Below are 23,556 nucleotides of genomic sequence, written 5' to 3' on the forward strand. Positions count from 1 at the left end.
AGCCCAGCTTTCTTTAAAGGAAAAAGAAACTATAAATCAATACCTCCACAGAAAGATAACTCTTAATATTCCTATGATGTCTGAACCCTATGAAAAACCTCCTAAAACAAAAATACCATTTTGGTTTTCTACTTAACTCCAAAGGTGGACTCGGACTAATCTGCCTCAGCTTGAGACTGCAGGACCAGCACAAGCTGCAAGCTCCCTACCACCAAATAAGCCTCGTTCTTCCACCTCCCATCATTTTGAACCCTGAACCTCATAGAATTAGAAAAAAACACTGTATAAAAGCAAACAGATAAAGGATTGAAATATTACAAATAAATAGCTAAAATCATCTTCCCTCCCCAATCACTCCTAAGAAACAGACACCAAACATTACTTAAGTGTCCAAAATGACCAAAGTCCTTCATTTGCCCACGCCTCAAATGGACAACTACCCAAACAAAGGTGAACAACCTTCATGCAAATGCATCAAGGAATGTATTGCTTTTTCATTTTCTGCCCAGCCCTTCAAATACATGCACTAAAATGTGTTTAAAACATGGCCTAAAAATGGAAAAAGGGAGAAAAAATATATATGAATATTTCCCACAAAACTGTTTCCCACCCTTCCCTCTCCCTAAGCCCTTCCCACCCCCTCCCTTTCATAAGCAAGTATTTTAACTTTTTTTTTTTTTTCTGGCAAAGGAACAAGTGATTCGTGGTAACCAGAATCAAACCCTATGGTCTCTTTAGTAGGGTCTGGCTATGCCTTTCTAAATTCACCCCACTTGGTGTCAAAGCCATGCCATTTAAGATTCTTAAAACACAAAATCAGACCTGTCTCACTCCTTATGGTGATTTGCCTATACACTTAGTTTTTCTCTGGCCATGGTTTTTGCTTTAAAAAGTAAGGTTCCTAGTTGCCAATCAGGGCCACATCCATAAGATCATCATCTTCCTCCCCAATCATAAAGTCAGGGCTGAGCCTTGAGGGCCTGTCTGTAGATAAGATTGTGTTACTTGTCATAGACAAGGACTGGTCTGAAGAGATGGGTGATTTAGACCAACTCTCTGGCTTGATGCTATGAGATTTTTTCTTGTCTCGGTCTTTGTCCCGGTCCCGGTCCCTATCTTTGTCTTTTACTTTCTTCTTTTCTTTTTTGTGCTTCTTATGCTTCTCTGTGCTGTACTCTGGAAGAGGTCGGATGCCATCATCTGAGCTGGGACTGTTCTGGTAAGACTTCTCTGCTATGGAGGAGCCTGACTCACTCTCACTGTCCAGATTCTGGGGGGTATATGCTGGTGACTTACTATGACTGGGAGAGCCACGCTCATGCTTTGGAGTGGAACCACTGATGAGTGGAGAGCCATAGTTTTTGGAAGAGGCCATCTGAGGCCTCAGCCCTTCTCCACTACTTTCCCCAGGTTTCTGCAAAGTCACTTTGGCTTTAATGCTGGGGGATCCCCCATCATGCTTGCTGATGATAATTTTTGCCACACCCGTGCTCCCCACATTTTTTGACTCTGAGGTCTTCTTAGATGAATCCACCGAGCCCCCCAAGGTGGAAACCTTTGATTTGTCTTTATCACTTTTCTCACGCTTGCCCTGGAACTCTCCTCCTGACATGTTATGTTTGGAGGACACAGCATGGCTAGAATTTGTGCTCACCCCCATCTGGCCGTCCATTGGGTCTTCACCCCCAGGGCCACTGGTGACAACCCCATGCTTCAGTTTATCTATGACAGCTGTTAAGGATGGCTTCTTATTTCTGCTGGGAGATTTCCCTTTGGAACTCCCATGCTGGTTCTGAGAGGATGACATGGAAGAGCCACTTGAGGAAAAGGAAGAGGAAGATGCTGTACAAGAGTTAGATGATGGGGGAGTTTTCTGAGACAATGAGCCTGAAGATCCTAACCCTGAAGATGACTTCATGCCAGTGCTTGAACTAGTTCCAGACATGTGAGAACCACCAGAACCTGAACTGATAGGAGACTTGGCTTTAGAGGATGGGGGAGTCCCAGGAACAGGCTTCATTGGAGAGGCAAGCTTATCAGAGCCTCCAGGTGGCCTTGAATGGGAAGGGGATATGTTTGGTTTACTCAAAGAAGGATTCATAAGTGATGATGGCTTCCCTTGAGGTTTCATCTTGGTGCTGCTGGAGCCACTGCTCAGTCCATGCTTGGTGATAGGAGAGGAGCCAGGCTTCCCCCCAGACTGGGATGAATTTTTGGACTGGCTAGATCCCGAAGACCCCTGGCTAGAATATATACTGCTACTTAACTTGGAACTTGATGAACCTTCTGATTTACTGCTTTTCATCTTGCCCGAGTTGGAAGCAGAAGACGAGGAAGAATGGCTATGGTGGCTTTTACTTCCTGAGGAAGACACAGAACCACTGCTGGTATACTGACTGTGAGAGGAGGGCTTGCCCACCATCACAGTTCCCTTAGGAATCTGAATAGTGATTTTGGGAATGGGTGGTGTGGCAACACCTGGGGGAGTCTGAGATCTTCCTGAACTGCCTGGAGATTTGGATCCACCTGTACTAGTAGGTGGGGTGAAAGGTCGGTTAGAAGAACTGTGAGATGGAGACTTTCCCTCAGTGTCTGCCTTCTTCCGTTTTGGAGGCTTATCTTTGCTTTTGCCATCATTAGAAGGGGTTCGACTGCGCTTCCCTGGTTTGCTGTCTAATCCTGGCCCTGATAGACTACTGTTACTGGTGCCATTGCCTTCCTTTACTCTCTTTTGAGTCTTTTCTTTCCCTAAGTCCCCAGTGGTCAGTAAAGGACTCTGGCTACCACTGTGATGCTCCATAAGATCTGTAGGACCCAAAGCCTTACCAGCCACTGCTATTATACTGAAATCAACTGTGTCAGCTTGGCTATTGCCTTTAAACTTAGTCTCCCCATTATCACCTCCAAGCATTGGCACCCCCAAAGTATTTAGTGCCTGAGATGTAAATCCTTTGAAATCATCATTATCTCCACTTTGGCTGCTTTCATCAAAATATTCTTCTCCAAAACCACTTTGGCTCTGGCTGTTCAACAAATCAGGATTGAAATCTACTCCATCAGGAAAAAAATGATTGGTAGGAGAGTCACTACTGGGGCTTCCAGCAGCATCTGCAATAAGGTCAGCTGGATCAGTGTATGGATTTTCATTATTATTGGCTTGAAAGACATCAGGGTCAAAGAGGGCACTCTGAGAATGCCCAGAGCTTGAAGAATCTCGAACAGGGGTGCCAATGGGTGGACAATCGTCACTAGTGCTGGGAAGCTTAGAAGCTTCTTCTGCAATGTCTGAAAGGATATCAGTTACATCCGGGCCAATGCTGTCTGAACTGGATAGTCGGACCATCCTTTGAATACTGGATTGGGGATGAGGTACTGGTTGTGGGTAAGTTGTTGGGGGAGTGCTACACTGGCTTGGAGCTGGAGTGATGTGTGGCGTATCCAGCGTGTCAGCTGTCATGTTGACATCAAAGATAGGGTTCTGTGAGTCAACATCCATTGAAAATAGCTCTCTCTGAAAGTCATCTTCAGTCTGGTGCTTGGGTTTGTCAGGTGGTAATCTTGATGACTTCTTCTTCTTTGCCTTGTTGCTTCCCGAGCACATTTCCATCCGGGGTGAGCCGGAAGAGGAGTTCTGCCTTTCTAAAGGGCTGCTTCCATAAAGGGTTGAGAAATCCTGGGCAGGATTATCTTTAAGAAGGTTCATGAGCATCGGGTGGTTCTTGGTGTTGCCGGCCATCGAAGAGACAGGTGGCGGCGTGTGATGAGGAGGGGTCGGACTCGAGCCAATGGTAGACCCCCCGTTCCCTGTGATTTGCAACAAACTGGTAAGAATTGGGTTCTGAGATACCTTGCTGAAGTCCTCCCCATGGCCCACCGACTCATGCCGATCTTTGATGCTCATGCTCATATTAAACAAGGTGGTAATGGGACCCCCCGGAAAGGTGTTGGTTGGTGTAGTGGTACCACTCATTGGGTTGTTGCCTGTGGTCATGCCATACCCTGGGCTGCTAGCCGGGGGCAGGTTCTTTTTCACCATGTCTTCAACTGTCTCTGCAATGAGGGACAGTGCTGGAGTGTCGGCCTGAATGGTTTCAGCTTTCCTCCGAATAGCCCTCATCGTCACAGGGATGGACATACATCTGTAAAATAAGATGGAAAAAACAAAGTTAATACTGCACTAGCTGCTAATGAAACCAACTTTTTATTTGGGAAAACAGGCTTTAATTTTGCCTGAGACTTACATATGCCAAAAGGTTTACAATAAGCAGCTTTCAGGCAAGGCAAATAACCCGCACGGCAGGAGCAGTTCTATGAAATGCCAGAGCTTTGGGTAAACTCATTCTAAAAAGAATCTGGGGGCTTCCCTGGTGGTGCAGTGGTTAAGAATCGCCTGCCAATGCAGGGGACACGGGTTCGAGCCCTGGTCCGGGAAGATCCCACATGTCACAGAGCAACTAAGCCCGTGTGCCACAACTACCGAGCCTGTGCTCTGGAGCCCGTGTGCCACAACTACTGAAGCCCGCACACCTAGAGCCCATGCTCCGCAACAGGAGAAGCCACCGCAATGAGAAGCCCACACACCGCAACGAAGAGTGGCCCCCACTCACTGCAACTAGAGAGAGTCTGCGCGCAGCGAGGAAGACCCAACGCAGCCAAAAAAAAATTAAAAATAAAAAGAATCTGGAAGGAATTCCCTGGCGGTCCAGTGGTTAGGATTCCATGCTTCCACTGCAGGGGGCACGGATTCGATCCCTAGTTGGGGAAGTAAGATCCCGCAAGCTGCACAGCGCAGCCCAAAAAAAAAAAAAGAATCTGGACCAGAGGCAATCATCAACCTCTTTTGAAGTGCCACCAAATAAACCAACCATAAACAAGAGTCCAAATAATAAGACATCATACTGAACTAAAATAAAACTGGTAATAATGAACTCAGTAAGAAAATGCCCTCCTTTTGGGCTTTACATGTGATTAATGGTATATATAATTTATCTTAATTGATGAACCATTAGAAAAACCTCTTGACCCATCAAGTTCTAAACTTTAATGGCTTAGATCACCCCAAAGCTATGCTGTGAAAAGTGCTACCACTGGCAGGAAATCGTTTTAATTTTAAAGCAAAGCACTTTTTATGTTACAGATAAATTTATGTTTATAAACATGTTTGAAAATATTTTGCTCTAAAATATGTCAGCAACCTTTCTTAAAGGACCAGATAGTAATGTTTTAGACTTTCAAAGATCATATGGTTTCTGTCCAACTACTCTGCCATCTTAGCTCAAAAGCCACCATAAACAATATGTAAATGAACAGATGTGTTCACTTACAGCTATGTTTTATTGTGTTCCAATAAAATTTATTTACTAAACAGACCACTGCTACCTACTCCAAAAAAATCTTGAAATTATGGGAAGCTGACTGGCTTAAGGATCTTCCCACATACTGCCATTTGACGCATTATATGTGTTTAAAAAAAAAATGACACAGAGGAAAAAGTGGAAAAAGATCTACATCTTATTTCAGCTCTCTCCCTCATAAAAGAACCCTAATGTGGGGCCTGAAGTTACCTACCTTACTTCCTATTACTCTCATAATGAGATTTATAAAACCAAAAAGCTCACATTGCTTCTGATCCAAAAGCAGAGAAGGGTGAATTCAAAGCAGTGACTAAATGCTTTCCTACTAAATTTCCAATTCACTCTAATACTGAAAACAACATTCCTTATACACCTCTTAATGGGACTCTGATGGAAAAGGGCCAGTGCTACCTTTGAACAACTTTGGCAATGAAGTCATCTGTGCAGATGAGTGCATCTGACAGCCCCTTGTAGAGTTTACAGCTCACATGTGTTGAGTCCTGCACATCCATTACCACTGAAAGAAAAAATATATAGGAGGCATTTAAGATAGATTCAGCTTCAGTTTCTGACTTTTCAAAAAAAGATAAAGGGACCAAACTGCTGCCCTGAGAGAGGTGCTAGCCACCCACATAACTCACCACACACCAGGGAGTCATTCACAGGGTGCTGAAAAGATACACTGAAACGGGATTCTGAGAGGGGACACACTTCAAATTGGAGGAGCCCAGGAGAATCTAAAAGGCAAAGAAAAGGATCATAAAATAATCAACCAAATAAAAGATTTGAGACATGTAAATGGTAATTATTAACTATGAAATTTTCTCTCCCGCATTGGAAACTAAATCCCACACATTTTTTTAATACACAAAACCTACTATGTCACCCACAGGTGACTAAAGGTATCAGATTCCAAGGAATCTACCAGTATATGTTACAAATACTCCAAAACAAATAAGTAACTAAACTTCAGTTTTCTAAAATGAAGGCACTTAATCCCAATTGATAAAGTCCTTGGCAGATATAAAGACCCTGCCTTGAAAGTGAATTCTGAAAATAAATGTGGCCAAGAGGAGTTTCTCATTCTATTTGATAAGCGGACATTAGAACCACTACCATAAACCCTGCCTTCTACCAGTATACAGCTGTTAGCTATACACTCCATAGTTTGGTAAGCACAGATGTAGGGGCTACAATCTAAAATGATATATTTATGCCAAATACACTTATATATAACTATTATCATTGGTTTCTAAGCCAAACAGGCTGACAGCCCAGAGACAAGGATTATATACTTTCTTGGGATAAAGCATAAATCTCTGTAGGACTAACTTCATAACTATCTCACAAAAACTCATTTTTAAATACCGTGAAGCTATGTGGAAAATTCTCCTAGGATTGAAATATATGAAACAGAAGGGTCATAAGGACACTTGCACATGCTCTGTGTCATTACTCCAACTTTCTAAAATTTCTCATTTCTAAAGCAATTCTTATTTCCATAAAAGATATCTCCTGATTTACCTTCCATTTCTTCTTGCCTACCATTTGCGCTGATACAGCTCTATCACTGAAGTGCTTTACAACTAAAGTAAAAAATTAACTATGGTTAACTAGAGCAGCCAAAATTCATATCAAGATTTCTAATAGCAAACTGTTTGAAAAACATCAGCATTCCAGCATCCTGGGAGAAAAAAGAGAAGGGCACAGGTCTCATCCTTTTTTAAGCTATATGATTAAGTTCTCCAAAGAATGGGGAGAGGAAATATACTCAGGACTAAAACGTGGGAACCACTGTCCTAACAACCTAAAATTGAGATATCAAGAACTCCTCTCTTCCTGCAGAATCCCGAATTCTACCTTATATATCTGCTGCAAGGTTCAGGCCCTTAGGTACCCAGTTATATTGCTACATGCAGAAAAAGAGTAAGTCCATTGCAAAAAAATCCAGTGGTTTCCAAATGCCAATTTACAGACTGGTTCCATCAAAATTATTCATGGAGCTTGAACTAGATTCCCAACTTCTCCCACATTAAGTTCATTTGGGTATGAAAACCAAATATATGTAGTTTTAAAAGCTCCACAGGTGATATGATGGGCCACAAAATTAGAGAACTACTAGAGTAGTCAGTTTCCATTTACCAGTAAGTATATCAAAAGGAAAGGCAGTACCTTCTTTCAGAATAGTTCTTTTGACACAGCTTCCAATTAGGGTGTTATAGGCCACTTGGTGTCTGATCAGATTCAGGATAAGAGGAACCCGGCCAGGGTGCTGAAAGGTGATTTTGCTAACAAGGGTTCCCTGTAGACTTCTACCATCTGGAAGAGGAGCATCCTTGTTGAGGAAATAGCAGTGCTGCTGACCTGGAAGAGCCTGGGCAAAAAGAACAAAGGAAACAAATGCTATTTACTCACCCACTATTTACTCAACCACAAACTATCCTTAAAAAAAACCTACTCCTCAAAAATCAGCAATTTCTTGCTGAATATTAAAGCTCCACAGTTCTTTGGTCAGCTAATGTTAAATGCCACACACTCGCTTGGCTGAAAAGACCCCTTCTTTGTAAATGTTCTGCTAGTGGTTTCCTAATCTAGCTAACATAAAAATTACCTCAGAAATCTGTATAAAAGAGGTCCCTGGACCACAAGTGCAAAATCTATATTTTTAATAACGCCCTATATAGTTATAACAGAGCCAGAATTTGGGAACTATTACTTAATCCAGACTATTGTCAAACATTCAAATAAATTCAAGTCCAGATGTGGTTTTAAAACGCTCCTTAATTTATTCATTCCAGTACTTTCTTCTCTGTTAAATACTTTGCAGATTATAAACTCATGGCACTTGAAAGAATTAAACAGCAAGAACTCTTAATACCTACTTATATGCTTGTAAAAGTTCAGAATACCATTAAGACACTTTCACCTGAAATTTCAACAATGAAATGTACGTTGTTTCCTGACTTGGAAGCTCCTGCTCTTTCTTCAGTATGTTTCAGAGATTTCTGTAATTTCCTGCCTGACTGAGGAAATAGGACATGATCCAGCGGTCCAAAAGAACATCATCTGACCTCAGTAATCCTATAAAAGGAAGATTCTGATCTTGGGTCCAAACATAATCTACAACAATTCATAGGGCCTTACTTACAGCATAAAATCGCATGTTGTGATTCAAAGGTATAGGGTCAGGGTCCTTTGACAGCTCAAATTGAGTGATCAGTTCATAAAGGGGTACATAAGTTGGTTGGGTTTCAAACAGTGGAATTCCTAGAAAAACAAAGATCAATACAATGATCACAGTAAGATGAAAACGTCGACAGCTCAGTTTTCCCTTCATGAGTTCTACTTCATTCGCCCATTTATTCAAAAAGTACTTACTAATAAGCAAAAGCACCATGACATCTATACCCATCAGTGGTTTTTTGAGGCCAAGACTGAAAGAGGTCTAAGATAATCTGAATGTGAAGTTTGCTTTTCACTTTTATAACAATTATTAGCTCCTGATGCTTCTTAAAACTCACCTGTGCAGTTCTGAAGTTTCTGAACAAATGCTCTAGATACTGGGATTGGCTGGGGAAATTTCAAGAAGAAACAGGCAGGAAGATCAACACTGTTGGCACTGGTGATTGAGGAGAAGGAGGGAGTCCTAAAAAAAAAAAAAAAAGGTAGAGGATTGGGATTTTGAATTGATGTGAAAATGAAAAATCTAAACACTCATTCTTAGACATGTCTGTATCATATAACCACCTACTCACAAAACCTATCAAAAGTTCACTCTTTGAACTTCTTTCCCCCAATTCCAAAATATCCTGTTTGTTAACCCTAGAGTATCTTATCAAACATCTATCCTGAGGCACCTTCTCTAGTTATTACTCCAGCATAGCTCTAAATCAACATAAAGTCCCATAGGAAAATCCCATAGAGCAATCATTAAACCAGTGCAAGTAGCACAGTTCTCTTCTTTCTCTCTCAGGATAAGAATGTGTTCTATGAGCAGACTTCAAAGAGGAACATGCAAATATTGAAAAGAGAAATTAAATGGGTAAAACAAAAAGCCCATCTCTAGAAAGTCAAGTGGGGGAAGAGCCAAGTCAAAGTAATACCTGTTTCTTACTGGGCTTAAGGTTGAAATAAATGGACATTGCTATCCTAGAATTATATTTAACTTACCATTTGTTGTCAACTGGATGTGACCCCATAATTAATGGTGCAATTGGGAGTTTATACATAGCAGATGTTCCTTCGATTGTCACTGATGCATTCATGCCCAAAGATCGAGGAACTGAGAAAAGGAAAGAAAAATGGTATTCTCCAAAGTAACATGAATTATAAGGATCTTGGGTTTCCCTGGTGGCGCAGTGGTTAAGAATCCACCTGCCAATGCAGGGCACACGGGTTCGATCCCTGGCCCTGGAAGATCCCACATGCTGCGGAGCAACTAAGCCCATGCGCCCCAACTACTGAGCCTGTGCTCTAGAGCCTGTGAGCCACAACTACTGAGCTCACGTGCCACAACTACTGAAGCCCGTGTGCCTACAGCCCGTGCTCCGCAACAAGAGAAGCCATGACAATGAGAAGCCCACGCAGCACAACGAAGAGTGGCCCCAGCTCGCCGCAACTAGAGAATGCCTGCACACAGCAGTGAAGACCAAACACAGCCAAAAATAAAAGCAAATAAATAAATAAATTTATTTTTTAAAAAAAGAAATAAAAAAAAATTATAAGCATCTTAACATTAAAAAAAAAAAAGCTAACTTCTGTATAATCTGTCAGCCCTAATTTGTTTGTCAGATACTATAATACCTATATAACTTAGAAATGCTACAAGTTATCTTTCTAACCAAGCAATATTTCTGTCAGTAAATAAAACAAAATACAGGAAACAATGCAGTCCAAGGAAAAAAAAATTGTAAAGGCTCATTACCAATATTTACTTATTTTCTCCAACTTCAGAAAGCATTCAAGTAGAATTATGATTATAGGATAGTCAATGACTGAAGTTAAAAGGGGACCAAATGAGGTATTAGGCCATTTCTCATTATGTTTTAGTCTATTAACATCCAAATATAGGGAAGTCCCTGGTGGTCCAGTTGTTAGGACTTCGGGCTTTCACTGCCAAGGGCACGGGTTCAATCCCTGGTCTAAGATCCATCAAGCCGTGCTGCACGGCCAAAAAAAAAAAAAAGTAAGATCCATTATTTTAGTTCTTTAGTAAGTTGGCTGGCTAATTTCTTTACCTTTAAAGTAATGATTAACGGGGATTATTTCAAGTCAGATGGTTTACATTTTTTCATTTACTCATTTACTTATTCAAAAGGAATTATTAAGCTTTTATTATTATGTATGTATGTGTACATATAGATATGTATATCTGTAGGAGTGTATGTGAATGTATCAGATGCAAACTCTGGTAGAAATGGAAAACTTTGGTAGGGATGGCAAATTTATTTGGGAGTAGCAAACCAGAAAGTACAGGCAGGCCTGGGCATTCAAATTTTTGAAAATATTCTTTAAACACTGAGCAAAACCTTCAGTTACTTTACAGTGAAAGTCTTACCATTATTCTCATGCAAAATGATAGGGGATGTAGTCTTATCATCCAGCAGGTCAGAAGGAGAGGCATAATACTTCAAGTTCATTAAATGACCTATGCAAAATAAAACTTATCACTACTTTTTTATCAGGTAAATTACAAATAAAGAAAAACATTCCCGTTCCTATAAACCTATATACAAGAAAATAGTTTCAGATATGAGGACTAATGATCCAAAGCAGCTTATGAAATATGACAGAAGCATAAATATTGATTCTAGCAGCAACAATTTACTTCACAATTTAAAAAAAAAAAACTAGGGGAGGGCAGGTGTTGACACCTTAGAAACCATTAAAAAAATACACAAATGAGAGAGGGATAAATTAGTAGTTTGGAATTGGCATATACAAACTACTATAAATAAAATAAACAACAGGGTCCTACTGTAAAGCATAGGGAACCATACATAATATCTTGTAATAAACTTACGGAAAAGAATGTGCAAAAGAAAAAAAAAAAAATATATATATATATATATATATATATAACTGAATCACTTTGCTCTATACCAGAAACTAATACAACATTGTAAATCAACTATATTTCAATTAAAAAAAACAGAAACACAAATGACTGGTAATTTTCACCTTCTGCTTATAAACCCAAGGTGAAATTGTAAGTAATAACCCCTCAACTAAAATGAGATACTTTTCTAAACAGGCAAAATAGAATCACATACCCCCACTTCTTGGAGTGAGATAGCCAACACTTCCATGAAGAATCTTATCCAAGGGACCAGCATTGGTTGCTTTCCTGCAAGACAAATGATCTATGTTTGCTTATATTTAAGCCCTGAAGGTATTAGTGTACAATGTGATAATGAGTTCAGCTCTTAAACATCTTATAATTCTATCCCAATGACTCTATCTTGTACTTGGGCATTTAACAATTGTATTTCAACTTCAAAGTGAAGGGATTATTTCTAAGAATACATCAGTATGTAATATGGTGAACAAAAATTACAACTATACTATTATTTATCAGAAGGGAGGCCAGGTTTGACAATCTTCTGATAAAACCTAAGGAATACCAACCAACAACTTAGGGATACTGATACTCAGAAAATGGAATGCAATCACTTGGGAAGTGAAAGGATATGGACAAGATGTACAATACAGGTAAAACATAGATGAATAGTAACATACATCTATAATATATATTAAAAAAAAATAAGAGCCTAGTAACCCCATAGATGAAAAACTTTAAGAACAAGGTCAAACAGAATTGACACTTTAGCCAGTCTTACCAATACATAACTGCCATTTTAGATAGATCCTGTTCTAAGGACTGGAGAGCCAAGTACATTTTAGTCTTCAGTTTGCTAGAAAGTAAATAAAGAAAACAAGAATTAAATAGTTGACAAATATACATATATACACAAACATGAAAGCCTAGAGAGCAAGTCTACCTTAGAGGCAACTAAGATATCTATTTAAAAAACAAAATAAAACTTTAAAATGTTAAAAAAAAAAAATCAAAAAAAAAAAATCAAAAAAATCAAAAAAAAAAAAATCATTACTGATCTACCAAAGCTAATTTTTATCTCTACTTAAAAGAGCCACGCAGGTATACAGAATCCCAGGTAGGTTAAAAATAAAAGTGGCAACCCAGTTCCACAACAATTTCTTTCAGCCTAGAAATCAGTATGTTGAAGACATCTCAAGGATTATCTTCTAGCACTATAATCCATTAATGCAGATATTTGTTTATTTAAAATACCTTTAAAAGACATTAAGTTGGAAGCTGAGCTATACATTGTCAGTATGAGTAGAACTCACAAATGAGCTAGGGCAGAAGGCTTGGCAAATTTCTAAGTACAAAATGGTTTATAGATTTATACTAATTTTTCCAAAAAAAGCAAAAAAATAAAAATACTTACTTGTCCCCTGGAAGGTTATAAAGATTAACAAGACCCTTAAGGTGCTTAGAAAATTCATCAAAATTTTTTTCCCTATAAGAAGTTCAGGGGAGAGGGAAGAGAATAAAACATACAATTACTATTCAATCTTATCAGCAAAGTGCCAAAAATCATGGCTATATAAAACTAATCTTAATAATTTGCTTTACTCTTTTTCCCCAAAAGTTTTCTAGAATCAATCAAAAGTAGGAAAAGAAAATGCAATGTATTCCTTTCTCTGCCCCATTTTTCTAGAGGAGGTGCTAATAAGCAGTATAAAAGATAGTCAAAAAGACCTGATAACTCATATAGTAATTCCCTCTTAAGTAATGAGACTTGGTTTAAATAAATCACTTTTTCTCCTCTTAATTTGTAACTGAGATGATTGGATGTCATGAGGAAAAAGAACTTTTGGAGAGAAAATGGAAATAAATAAATTGGGAAGATAGAACACTTCATGTATACAGATAGAACACTTTTCATGTATACAGATAGAACACTTTTCATGTATACGGCAACATAAGAGCAAAGAAGGAAAATGAACACTAGGAGAGAGATGGGAGACCTAAGGAAAAGGAGAATGGGTACTGTGGAGGCAAACCACATATTCCAAAATGTTCCTATGACTAGCTTTACCCCAGGAAAAAGTAACTACTACCATGAACCCCTGGCTTCCTAGAAACTAATATTCAGGCATGGATTCTTAGTCAAATAAGCTTTTGTGAGCAGGAATCCAACATAACTCAACAATTCTAACTCTCTACATCTTTTTTCAAACTTAAAAACAAAAAAAATGTCTCTTGAAAGCTGTACTGCTCTGACAATGTCAGATACTTGGTCAGGCATTTATTGAACACTTACTGCCCAAAGTGCCATGAAGACATTAAAAGGAAGCAAGAGCAGCAGCAAAATATATTCCCTACCTTAAAATTACCATCTATACAAAGTGATCAAAAATACCAGGTAGGACTTCCCTGGTGGTGCAGTGGTTAAGAATCCACCTGCCAATGCAGGGGACATGGGTTTGAGCCCTGGTTCGGGAAGATCCCACATGCAGCGGAGCAACTAAGCCCTTGCACCACAACTACTGAGCCTGAACTCTAGATCCCGCGAGCCACAACTACTGAGCCCACGCGCCACAACTACTGAAGCCTGCGCGCCTAGAGCCCGTGCTCCACAACAAGAGAAGCCATCGCAACAAGAAGCCCGCACACCACACGGAAGAGTAGCCCCCGCTTGCCGCAACTAGAGAAAGCCACACGCAGCAATGAAGACCCAATGCAGCCAAAATAAATAAATTAAAAAAAAAACAAAACCAGGTAAAGACTAATATTCTTCCTAAGGTTCCCACTTTCAAACATGCCTACAAATTAACTTTAGAACACCATCAGTTCATAAATTGGTATGGTCTCTTACTCCACATTAGAGCCAGAAATATTTTTTTCCTGGACTATTCTGGTAATACACCTTTGCTAGACTTATTGAGTTAATGAAATCATAAAATGTTATTTTTTTATGTTGCACTGCAATTTTTCAAAGCTCGTTCAAATCTGGTGTATTTGGCTATAAGGACATTAAACTGATCATTGAGAAGACTGAGTGTAAAACTTATTTCCTCAATATTAACACCCTTTCTAAGACTCCTCCACGTGATATCTGATAACTTCACTATAATTTAAAACATAAAATTGACGTAATGACTTTCTCAAATTCCCAGAGAGTTAATTCTGGGTTTAAATTTAAGCATGAAAATTTCCACTCAATTCAAAGAGAAAAGATAAGCCAATGGCAAAAAACATCAATTACTAAAAGAGACTGTCTTCAAGCCTATCACTTTACTATAATGGGACCCATATACCTTAAATATAAAACAATTTTTCTCAAAGTTGAAGTGAAAAAAAGTTCTTTTCATGGTATAGACTCAATTTTCTCAAGCTTTCTCTGATTCAATAATTAGGTTCTATTTATTTTTGTTCCACACAGAATTCCTAAGGTTAGCTCAGTAGTTCTCAACCAGGAGTGATTTTGCCCTCCAGAGGACACCTGACAATATCTGGAGATATTTTTGATTATCATAATTCAGGAGATATTACTAGCAACTAGTTGGGAGAGACCAGGGATGCTGTTAAACATCCAACAATGAACTGGGCAGCCCCCTACAGCAAAGAATTTCCCAACCCAAATTTCAATACTGTCAAGGTTGAAAAACCCTGGGATAGACGGAATAGGGTAAAAAAAATAATCAAGCTAAGTCAATTCTGAAAGTGAACAAGTACAGACTATGAAAAATCTTGACCCAAGAAAATAAATTTGTTCCTTAGGAAAGTAACTTCTGACCATCCTCAAAACTTAGCTATAAAGAATAGCACTGTCGGGCTTCCCTGGTGGTGCAGTGGTTAAGAATCCGCCTGCCAATGCAGGGGACACAGGTTCGAGCCCTGGTCCAGGAAGATCCCACATGCCGCAAAGCAACTAAGCCCGTGCACCACAACTACTGAGAATGCATGCCACAACTACTGAAGCCTGCGCGCCTAGACCCCGTGCTCCACAACAAGAGAAGCCACCGCAATAGAAGCCCATGCACCGCAACAAGAGTACCCCTGCTCGCCGCAACTAGAGAAAGCCCGCACGCAGCAACAAGGACCCAACACAGCCAAAAATTTTTTTAAAAATTAAAAGAAAAAAAAGAATAGCACTGTCTGCCAATATCAGGGAATATAAATGTCATCTGCTCACCTTAGCTGCTGTACAAGCTCTGGACAGCTCTGAAATTAAAGAAATTATGTTAAAGCTTTAAACTACTTTAAGACGCTTTAAGACATCAAAAGTTTTTCTCTTTTATTAATAACACATGCTTTATAACAAAAACATTAAAACTATAGAAGGTTCTTATATTAAGATATCAAAAATATCTTCTCCTACTTGGTAAACCATGGGTTGGGTCAGGAAATTAAAGATTAAAATATATATGAAATAGCTTATAAAGGAATCAACTTTCAGCTGCTTGTTTAAAACATTAGGACCTCTCTTTAAAGCCATCCTTGGAATCCATATTCAACTGTCTGGTTATACACATTTTACATTCCTCTCTATTACAGGGTTTTTCAGAGACATTAGTTATGTACAAGATTATCTGTCCTTCTTGATTATAAGTTCTTTGAGGTAGGAACTTTAAATTATTTGTATCCCCAGAACCTATTGTTCAATTGCGGCTCATGTTTGTTGATATGAAATGGAAAGGGTTCCTCTGGTGTTTCCTTTTGTCAAAGCCTCTGGATGATGTCAGAGATGGACCCAGATTATACTAAATTCCACTCTACAGCTACTGATGTTGTAGCCCATCACATCATCTCTATAGTGGCTCATGAAAAAAACCTAAACCCAAGCTATTTCAAACCCCAACAATTCCTTTTAAAATTAATGTCCCTAAGTAAACCCCACAGATTCCAGTGAAATATCAACAACACATACCACAGGATTCTCCCCATGGTGAGCCACTTTTACATCACAAAGCTGTCCTGCAGGATCTAACTGCACTTCCACATAGAACATATCTGACGTGATGTAACATTCAGTGCCACTGGCACTGAGATGAGAGCCCAGTCTAGCAGGAACAAATCAAAACAAAAATTAATAGAAGACACATAAATAAAGCCACCCAAAGTCAACACTAAGTTAAACATTTCTGCCTACAGATACACTACTTACCCATTCTGTCTTGCTATAGACTCCAAACGGTCAGTCATTGCTGGTAAAGACGTTACTACAAAAGGGTGAAAAAAGGAAATCACAAAAGATGTTCCAAATAAATTGTACACTTCAGAGCCAGAAACATCCTGAGAGTGTATCTATCCTTCCAAAGCCAGAAACACATTCAATAGTTCAAATGCTTATAATGTGCATAAAGTTCTTTGGTAAGGCTTAGCTGTGGCCTAAGCAGTAATAAGGATCAAAAAAGATTTGAAAAAAATGATTGGACCTTTCTCCTCTCTTTTTCATTACTCATTTGGGACAAGTTATCTTTCATTTAAAGAAGACACACTTAGGGACTTCCCTGGAGGTCCAGTGGTTAAGACTACGCGCTTCCACTGAAGGGGTCGCGGGTTCAATTGCTGGTCGGGGATCTAATAAGATCCTACATGCCGCTCGGTGCGGAAAAAAAAAAAAAAAAAAAAGACACATTTATCTGCTAATGCTAGAATAAGGAAGATTAACATCAAAACCAGCATAGAAACAAATATTCTATGTTCATAGTGGCATTATTTACAATAGCCAAAAGATAGAAACAACCTGAGTGTCCATCAATGAATGAATGTATAAACAAAATGTTATTTTGTTTACATATAATGTATACATACAATAAAGTATTATTCAGCTTTCTTAAAAAGGAAGGAAATTCTGATATATGCTATAAAATGGACGAACCTTGAAGATATTATGCTAAGTGAAATAAGCCAATCACAAAAGAACAAATACTGTATGATTACACTTATATGAGGTATCTAGAGTAGTCAAATTGTTAGAGTCAGAATATAGAATGGTGGCTACCAGGAGTTGGGAAGAGGGGAAATGACAAGTTACTGTTTAATGTGTTCAGAGTTTCAGTTGGGAAGATGAAAAAGTTCTGGAGAAGGATGGTGGTGGTGGTTACGCAACAATGTGAATGCACTTAATGCCACTGAACTGTACAATTAAAAACGGTTAAAATGGGACTTCCCTGGTGGCGCAGTGATTGGGAATCCGCCTGCCAATGCAGGGGACACGGGTTCCATCCCTGGTCTCGGAGGATCCCACATGCCGCGGAGCAGCTAAGCCCGTGCGCCAGAACTACTGAGCCTGTGCTCTAGAGCCTGCAAGCCACAACTACTGAAGCCCGCGCGCCTGGAGCCTGTGCTCCGCAACAAGAGAAGCCACCGCAATGAGAAGCCTGCGCACTGCGACGAAGAGTGGCCCCCGCTCGCCGCAACTGGAGAAAGCCCACACGCAACAACGAAGAGCCAGTGCGGCCAAAAATAAGTAAATGAATAAATTTATTAAAATAAAAGAAAGGTTAAAATGGTAAATTTTGTTATATACATTTTACCACAATTAAAAAAAAAACAATATTCAGCTGAATTAGGTTCGTTTGTGATAATCAGAGTAAAATCTGTTTTTACTTTCATTTTCCTTCAAAAACAGAAGTAGTAATTATAAGCTTGAATAATCAAGCTCATGATTTGAATTTTATGTTTGCTTTCCTGAAAACATTCTTTGTAAACACTGTAAAAATCTCTTAGAGTCAAAAAGTCCATCTTCTTATTGAGTTAATTAGGAGAGAACATGTGAAGGGAAAAAAAAAACAACTTTCCCCTGCTATCTGCAATCTTATAGCTACCCTCCATCAATTATCTTTTGAGTTTCTACCTACCTCCAAAATGGGGTAAAAAATAAATGTTTCAAAAGTTCAGGTAAGAGCTCATCTCAACTCCATAATGAAAGCAAGAACAACATCTAGCATAGAATGTTGACCTATCTCAATTTATATTTCTAGTGTAAGTATAAAATAGTCTTTCCTAAACTGGGGGGTTTTTAAGAAATTAGCATATTTCAAAGATGTTTACAAACCTTTGAGAGCTTTCTGCAGCGTCTCCAAACAGCTGACCAAATGTTGGTGCCCTCCAGAACTCATCACAACCCTCTTCTCCTGTATTAAGAAGGAAAACATTTCAGGTAAAAGCTAACAAAGCCAATAGTGTTTTGGGTAACCATACACATTATCCTAGAAATAACATTTCAGGATAGTCTATATATTATGGTATAGTCTATATACTCTATATTTTCTATATATTCTAGATAATCTATAGATTTTTAACTGTTTGTCCATCCATCCAAAAAAGGAAAGGTTAATATACATGGATAAAGGCATATCCATATCCATGAAAGTAGAAAAAGGTATTTCCAGATCTAGGACTTCCCTGGCAGTCCAGTGGTTAAGACTCTGCACTTCCAACGCAGGGGACGTGGGTTCGATCCCTGGTCGGGGAACTAAGATCCCACATGCATGGCCAAAAAAAAAAAAAAGCCTATACCAAAGGTATTTCCAGATCTAAAATAAGATAACTTTCAGGGAAAAATTAGGAAGAATCAAAATGTAATAAATGAGATCAGCCTCCTGTAGAAGTGACTACATCCTAAGATTCAATAAGTTAAATGGGGTGGTTCAGATGGGACAATTCCCAAATCTAATAAGGTGATATGCATGTAATCTAAGAAATACAGCCAGACCTTAGTCAAACTAGACTGACTCTAAGAAACAGGATACATAGTCCAGAAAAAGCCAAAGAGCAAAAAATTTAGCATAGTTTTTCTAAACATATCCAGGGAAGAAGTTTCTCTTCGCACAACATTCTAGTCCCCAGAAGTATGAACAGTTTTATGACACAAGGATAGTTTTTCAGACTTTTCCACGCCCTAAATCCATCTCTCTTTGCTCTAATTCCACCCTCACAAATATCTGACTAATTAATAATCTAGCTCCCTTTGTACCTTGAATATACAAGGACCTTGTCCATTGCAAGGACAATGGATACCAGTACTTTGGTAGCTGAAAAGACAAACACTCTGCTGTAAATTAATAAACTGGCATTCTGATTTCCATGTTAATCTACTGAGATTTTGTTAGTATGTCAGCTGTTGAAAACTCTTCAAAATCTTTTACATACCAATAAAAGTAGGTTTCTGAATCTGCAAAAGTGAGAAGTAGACGATGGAAGCTATGGTGACCAAACCAAGAACTGGTAACCCAAAAGAGGGTCTTAGTAGCCACCTGGAATCCCTCTATGTCATAATGTCTCCCTAATGACAATATCACTTATAGACCATATTTCAAACTAGAATATGGCTGCCTTATAGTATAAAAATGACAACCTCTGAATTCCCAGACTGGAAAAATTGCCATTCTTTAAGACTTCTAAAAAAAAACAAAAAACCTTTTTTATGCACACAATCCTGAGCCAGAAGATATCTGTAGAACTTAGTTACGGAAATCTTTTAGCAGCGTGACACTTTGGTGTCCATTATCTCATTTGATCCCTACAGCAAAACTGTGTGAAAAAGCAAACTGGTGTTGTGTGTCTCTACTTTCCAGATGAGGAAACTGAGGGTCAGAAAGAACAAATAATTTGTCCAAGGTCGCGTAGGTAGAAGTACTGGAGTCAAGACTAAAATACAGGTTTTCTGACAGCAAATTCAGTTTTTTTCCTAGGCTATATACTGATATGATCATTTTAAGCTCTAATAAATCTACTAAACTGAACTTACTCTGGACCCGGTGTAAGGTTTGGTAGAGGGGTACTTTCACTGAAGTATAACATGTATACAGAAAAGTATATGAACCTGAAGTGAAGAGATCGTGAATTATTACAAAGTGAACACATCCATATAACCATTGCCCAGGTCAAGTCATAAAAGTAAAGTACTCCTATAACATTTTACTACCACTGGAATCATATGGATGAACTTTTAACATCCAGCCTCTACCCTCACCCCACTCCCTGTATTCCACCTAACTAAGGGCTCCCCATACTGGTGAATGACTCAGAAAGGAGAAGTAGTACTGTAGAGAAAGAGGGCCACAGAGTAAACAGGTGAAATTAATTAAAAATGAACTGCAAACTCAACTAGCAAAATAGATACAGTGACAGTATTAACACATTAGAATCAAGGAGCTTGACAGGAAGTGAAAAATAAATGTCTATATCAGTCTGTCTGTCATGTGTATCTTTTTTTTTGGGTGGCACTGTGGTGCTTGTGGAATCTCAGTTCCCCGACCAGGGATTGAACCTGGGCCACAGTAGTGAAAGCCAGGAATCCTAACCACTAGGCCACCAGGGAACTCCCTATCAGGTGTATTTCTTAGCACTTTGCCTAAAGTACCCCAGTGTATTATAACTCACGATTAACACAATTTTATAAATATACCTCCTTCTTAGGTAGACTCTTAAAAGTTGAAAGCCACCATGTGCTTACGATTTTATGAGAAATAAAACTGAAGACACACCATAATAACTAGTTAGAAAAAGTCTACACAGGGAGCTTAGCTTATTAAATAATTATCTAAGCACAACACTTTATCCACTTCACCACAATCCTCACCATGACTTGACGCACAAGCTTAATGGTTTCACTCCAAGGTCTATTTTGGTTAAATTTTGCATGGAGCCGTTCCAAGAGAGAACTCATCTTACTCAGCTTTTCCGACTCTAAGATATAAATCAGAAAACATCATTAGCAACTCTTCTTTCAAGACCTTCCACAGTTTTTCTTGCAAACAAAACTCCCATACTTCATCCTGGTAAGAACTCAGTTAAAATCTTTTCCAACATGATTTACTTCAAAACATATGAAGAATCCGTTTTTAATGACAGGAAGACACACACAATTGTGGGTCGAGTCTAACGAACACCATAGAAGGGGACTGCTTTCTATTCAAACTTAATGAGAACCAAAAAAAGAACCATCTCTAATCCTGTTTAAGGATCAAGACTACCATTTAGTGACAAAATAATTTCATGATATGCGTGAAATCCCTTATATGATATGTGCAGAGCATACATTTGAACATGGCCTAACTACGGTTAGTTCGTTTTCAAAGTGAAAATACAGACTTTCTTAATTTTTTCACATAATTTTAAGAGATCGATTTATAAGTATTATCAAGAAAACAGGCTTTATTTGCCATTAAGATTTTTCCTATTTGAACTCAAACTATATGAACATGGAAGATGTCAATGACTAAAGGATGAGTTTCCAGCAAAGTTAAGAGAAAGGCAGAAAAGAGTGGCTCCTGGATAGTGTGTAAAGGAACCTCCTACACCCTCCAACACTCCTGTAATTCTTGTAACTGCTTAGCATGAGCAAGGACCTGTGCTGGAGACCACCAGCAGTGCAAAAATACATGCCTGAGATGACACCTGTGAGGGGGTGTGGATAAGTTAATGTGAGAATAACCATCACACAAAGCAAAATGAGATTTGTTCTTAAAAACAGAGACACATTACTATTGAAATTCAAAGGAGGAAAAGTTTGTAATTAGTTGTGGGGATGTTACAGAAAAGGTGCCATTGAAAGATGAATAGAATGTCAGCAATCTGAGTTGAGATAATGACATCTAAATCAAGATTCAACTCCTCCCTCCAATGCCTTCATCTTCTGGAAAACTGTTTTTTGGTTTGTTTCAGCCAATTTTTAGTTCTGGAGAAATGTTTGACAATTCCCACTTTCAAGACTCATTCACTCAGGCACTATTTTACATGCTGGAGATACAGCAGGGAGCAAACTAGACAAAACTGCCTCATCGAGTTTCCATTTTACACTTGTCATTCCTCTGCACCAAGAAGTATACCTTTTTTCTCCCTCCCCTTCAAAACACATCCCCCCTTCTTTCCCTTAAGAAGCCTGATGATAAATATCTTTACAAAAATGCTCTAATGAAACATTTTTTGAGCAACTATTATGTGCCAGGGACTATATAATGATGAGAAAGGCAAGATCCTGATCTACATAGCTCAGAGCACATTGGAGAAGACAAGTAAATAATAGTTAGCTGTATCAACAGAACTATGTCCAAAATGCTAAGGAAGCATTTAAACTGGAAAGTGGAACTTCAGAGAATCTACATAAGGTTACACAGAAAAGTTGTTTTTCAGCAGTTCTGAATTAGTTCAGACATTGAAATTCAACGCATTTTTAGAATATACAATAGCACAAGATGTGAACACTGTGACATTCTTGAGAACTGCTGGCTTTTAATACCTTAAGTACCTAATCTTTTCATTCACGCGAAAACATTCTCCAGTCCTTTGACATACAGCGCTGTATTATTGTTTTTCTGTCATCATTCACACTTCTCTTCTGGAAGGAGCAAGTTTTACATTCACTCGCCACTTCTCCCATCCCTTTAGGCTAAAAATTCCCTGAGGCCCAAATGATTGCCCCTAGCTAAGCAAGAAACCTTAACAGAAGTTGGGAGCCCCCATCTCCCCAAAGTCAAAGCTCTCCATCACCAAGGAAAGCAGTCAGAATCTAAAACTCACACACATCCCGCCTCCTAGACTCTGAGCCCTCGGGAGAGTGGCCCTCGCGGAAGCATCTGCCCCCCAGCTCCTCTCAGAGATTGGCTCCCCCAGCTGTGTCCCGCCCCCTGCTTTTCCCCTCAGTCACTCACCCTCGGTTTCCCCCTGAGCCTTCATCCTGACAGCGGGAAGGGCCTGAGGTCTACACAAGAGGATATGCCCCTCCTCATCACTAACAGAGGAACCAAGTTGGTTCGGGCTCCCGGGACGCAGGGCGCCTGCAGTCCCCACTCTTCCCAGGAAGGCTCAGTCTGAAGTCCCCGGCGGCAAGAAGAGAAGGGTGCTCGCGGCCGCCGCCATCTTCCCCAACAGAACTTCCGAAAGATCGCGAGATTAACCGTGATCCTGCGAGAGAGAGGAAAAGGGCTGGGCACCAAATATCGCGAAAAATGGTTAATACGTTGCTACTCGCGAGATTCTCCCCACCCTTCCTTCTCTCTCGATTGTCTCAGACTTCTCGGCCCTGGGTATGGAGTTTGTCAGTGGGTAGTGTTCGGCTTCTCTGCGAAAATTGGCACTTTCGTTTTGGCTTTTAAGCAGTTTGCAAATTTAAATCCCCAGCTCTCTTCACTAAAAGACTAGCTCTTCGAAGAATATTGT

The 23,556-nt window shown here is 39.3% G+C and overlaps 1 protein-coding gene across 2 annotated transcripts; it reads right to left on the reverse strand.

The window, feature by feature from the left end:
• Positions 1-681: 681 nt before the first annotated feature.
• MED1 (mediator complex subunit 1) lies at positions 682-23,295 on the reverse strand. 2 transcript variants are annotated; one of them, XM_036836561.1, is made up of 17 exons: positions 23,127-23,295; positions 20,978-21,084; positions 18,449-18,527; positions 16,553-16,607; positions 16,316-16,448; positions 15,581-15,609; positions 12,827-12,898; positions 12,194-12,268; positions 11,627-11,700; positions 10,912-11,001; positions 9,525-9,636; positions 8,876-9,000; positions 8,503-8,621; positions 7,527-7,728; positions 5,996-6,091; positions 5,766-5,871; positions 682-4,139 (listed from the first exon to the last, which is right to left on the reverse strand). In XM_036836561.1, the coding sequence occupies exons 2-17, from the start codon at positions 21,062-21,064 to the stop codon at positions 902-904; spliced, it is 4,692 nt and encodes a 1,563-aa protein (XP_036692456.1). In that variant the 5' UTR covers positions 21,065-21,084; positions 23,127-23,295; the 3' UTR covers positions 682-901. The 2 variants fall into 2 exon arrangements, with proteins under 2 accessions (XP_036692456.1, XP_036692454.1); XM_036836559.1 differs by having other exon boundaries at positions 23,049-23,295.
• Between the last annotated feature and the right edge of the window lie 261 nt (positions 23,296-23,556).

The sequence above is a fragment of the Balaenoptera musculus genome, chromosome 20 (genome assembly GCF_009873245.2).
Source record: "Balaenoptera musculus isolate JJ_BM4_2016_0621 chromosome 20, mBalMus1.pri.v3, whole genome shotgun sequence".
Classification (NCBI taxonomy): Eukaryota; Metazoa; Chordata; class Mammalia; order Artiodactyla; family Balaenopteridae; genus Balaenoptera; species Balaenoptera musculus.

Bases quoted from the DNA above. Each gene is read 5' to 3' on its own strand.
- MED1 (XM_036836559.1), bottom strand. From the start codon at position 23,073: ATGAAGGCTCAGGGGGAAACCGAGG. The intron at 15,610-16,315 runs GTATGTGTTGTT...CTTTAATTTCAG, and splicing joins ACCATGGGGAGAATCCTGTG to AGCTGTCCAGAGCTTGTACA. The intron at 7,729-8,502 runs GTAAGTAAGGCC...CTTTTTGCCCAG, and splicing joins ACAACATGCGATTTTATGCT to GCTCTTCCAGGTCAGCAGCA.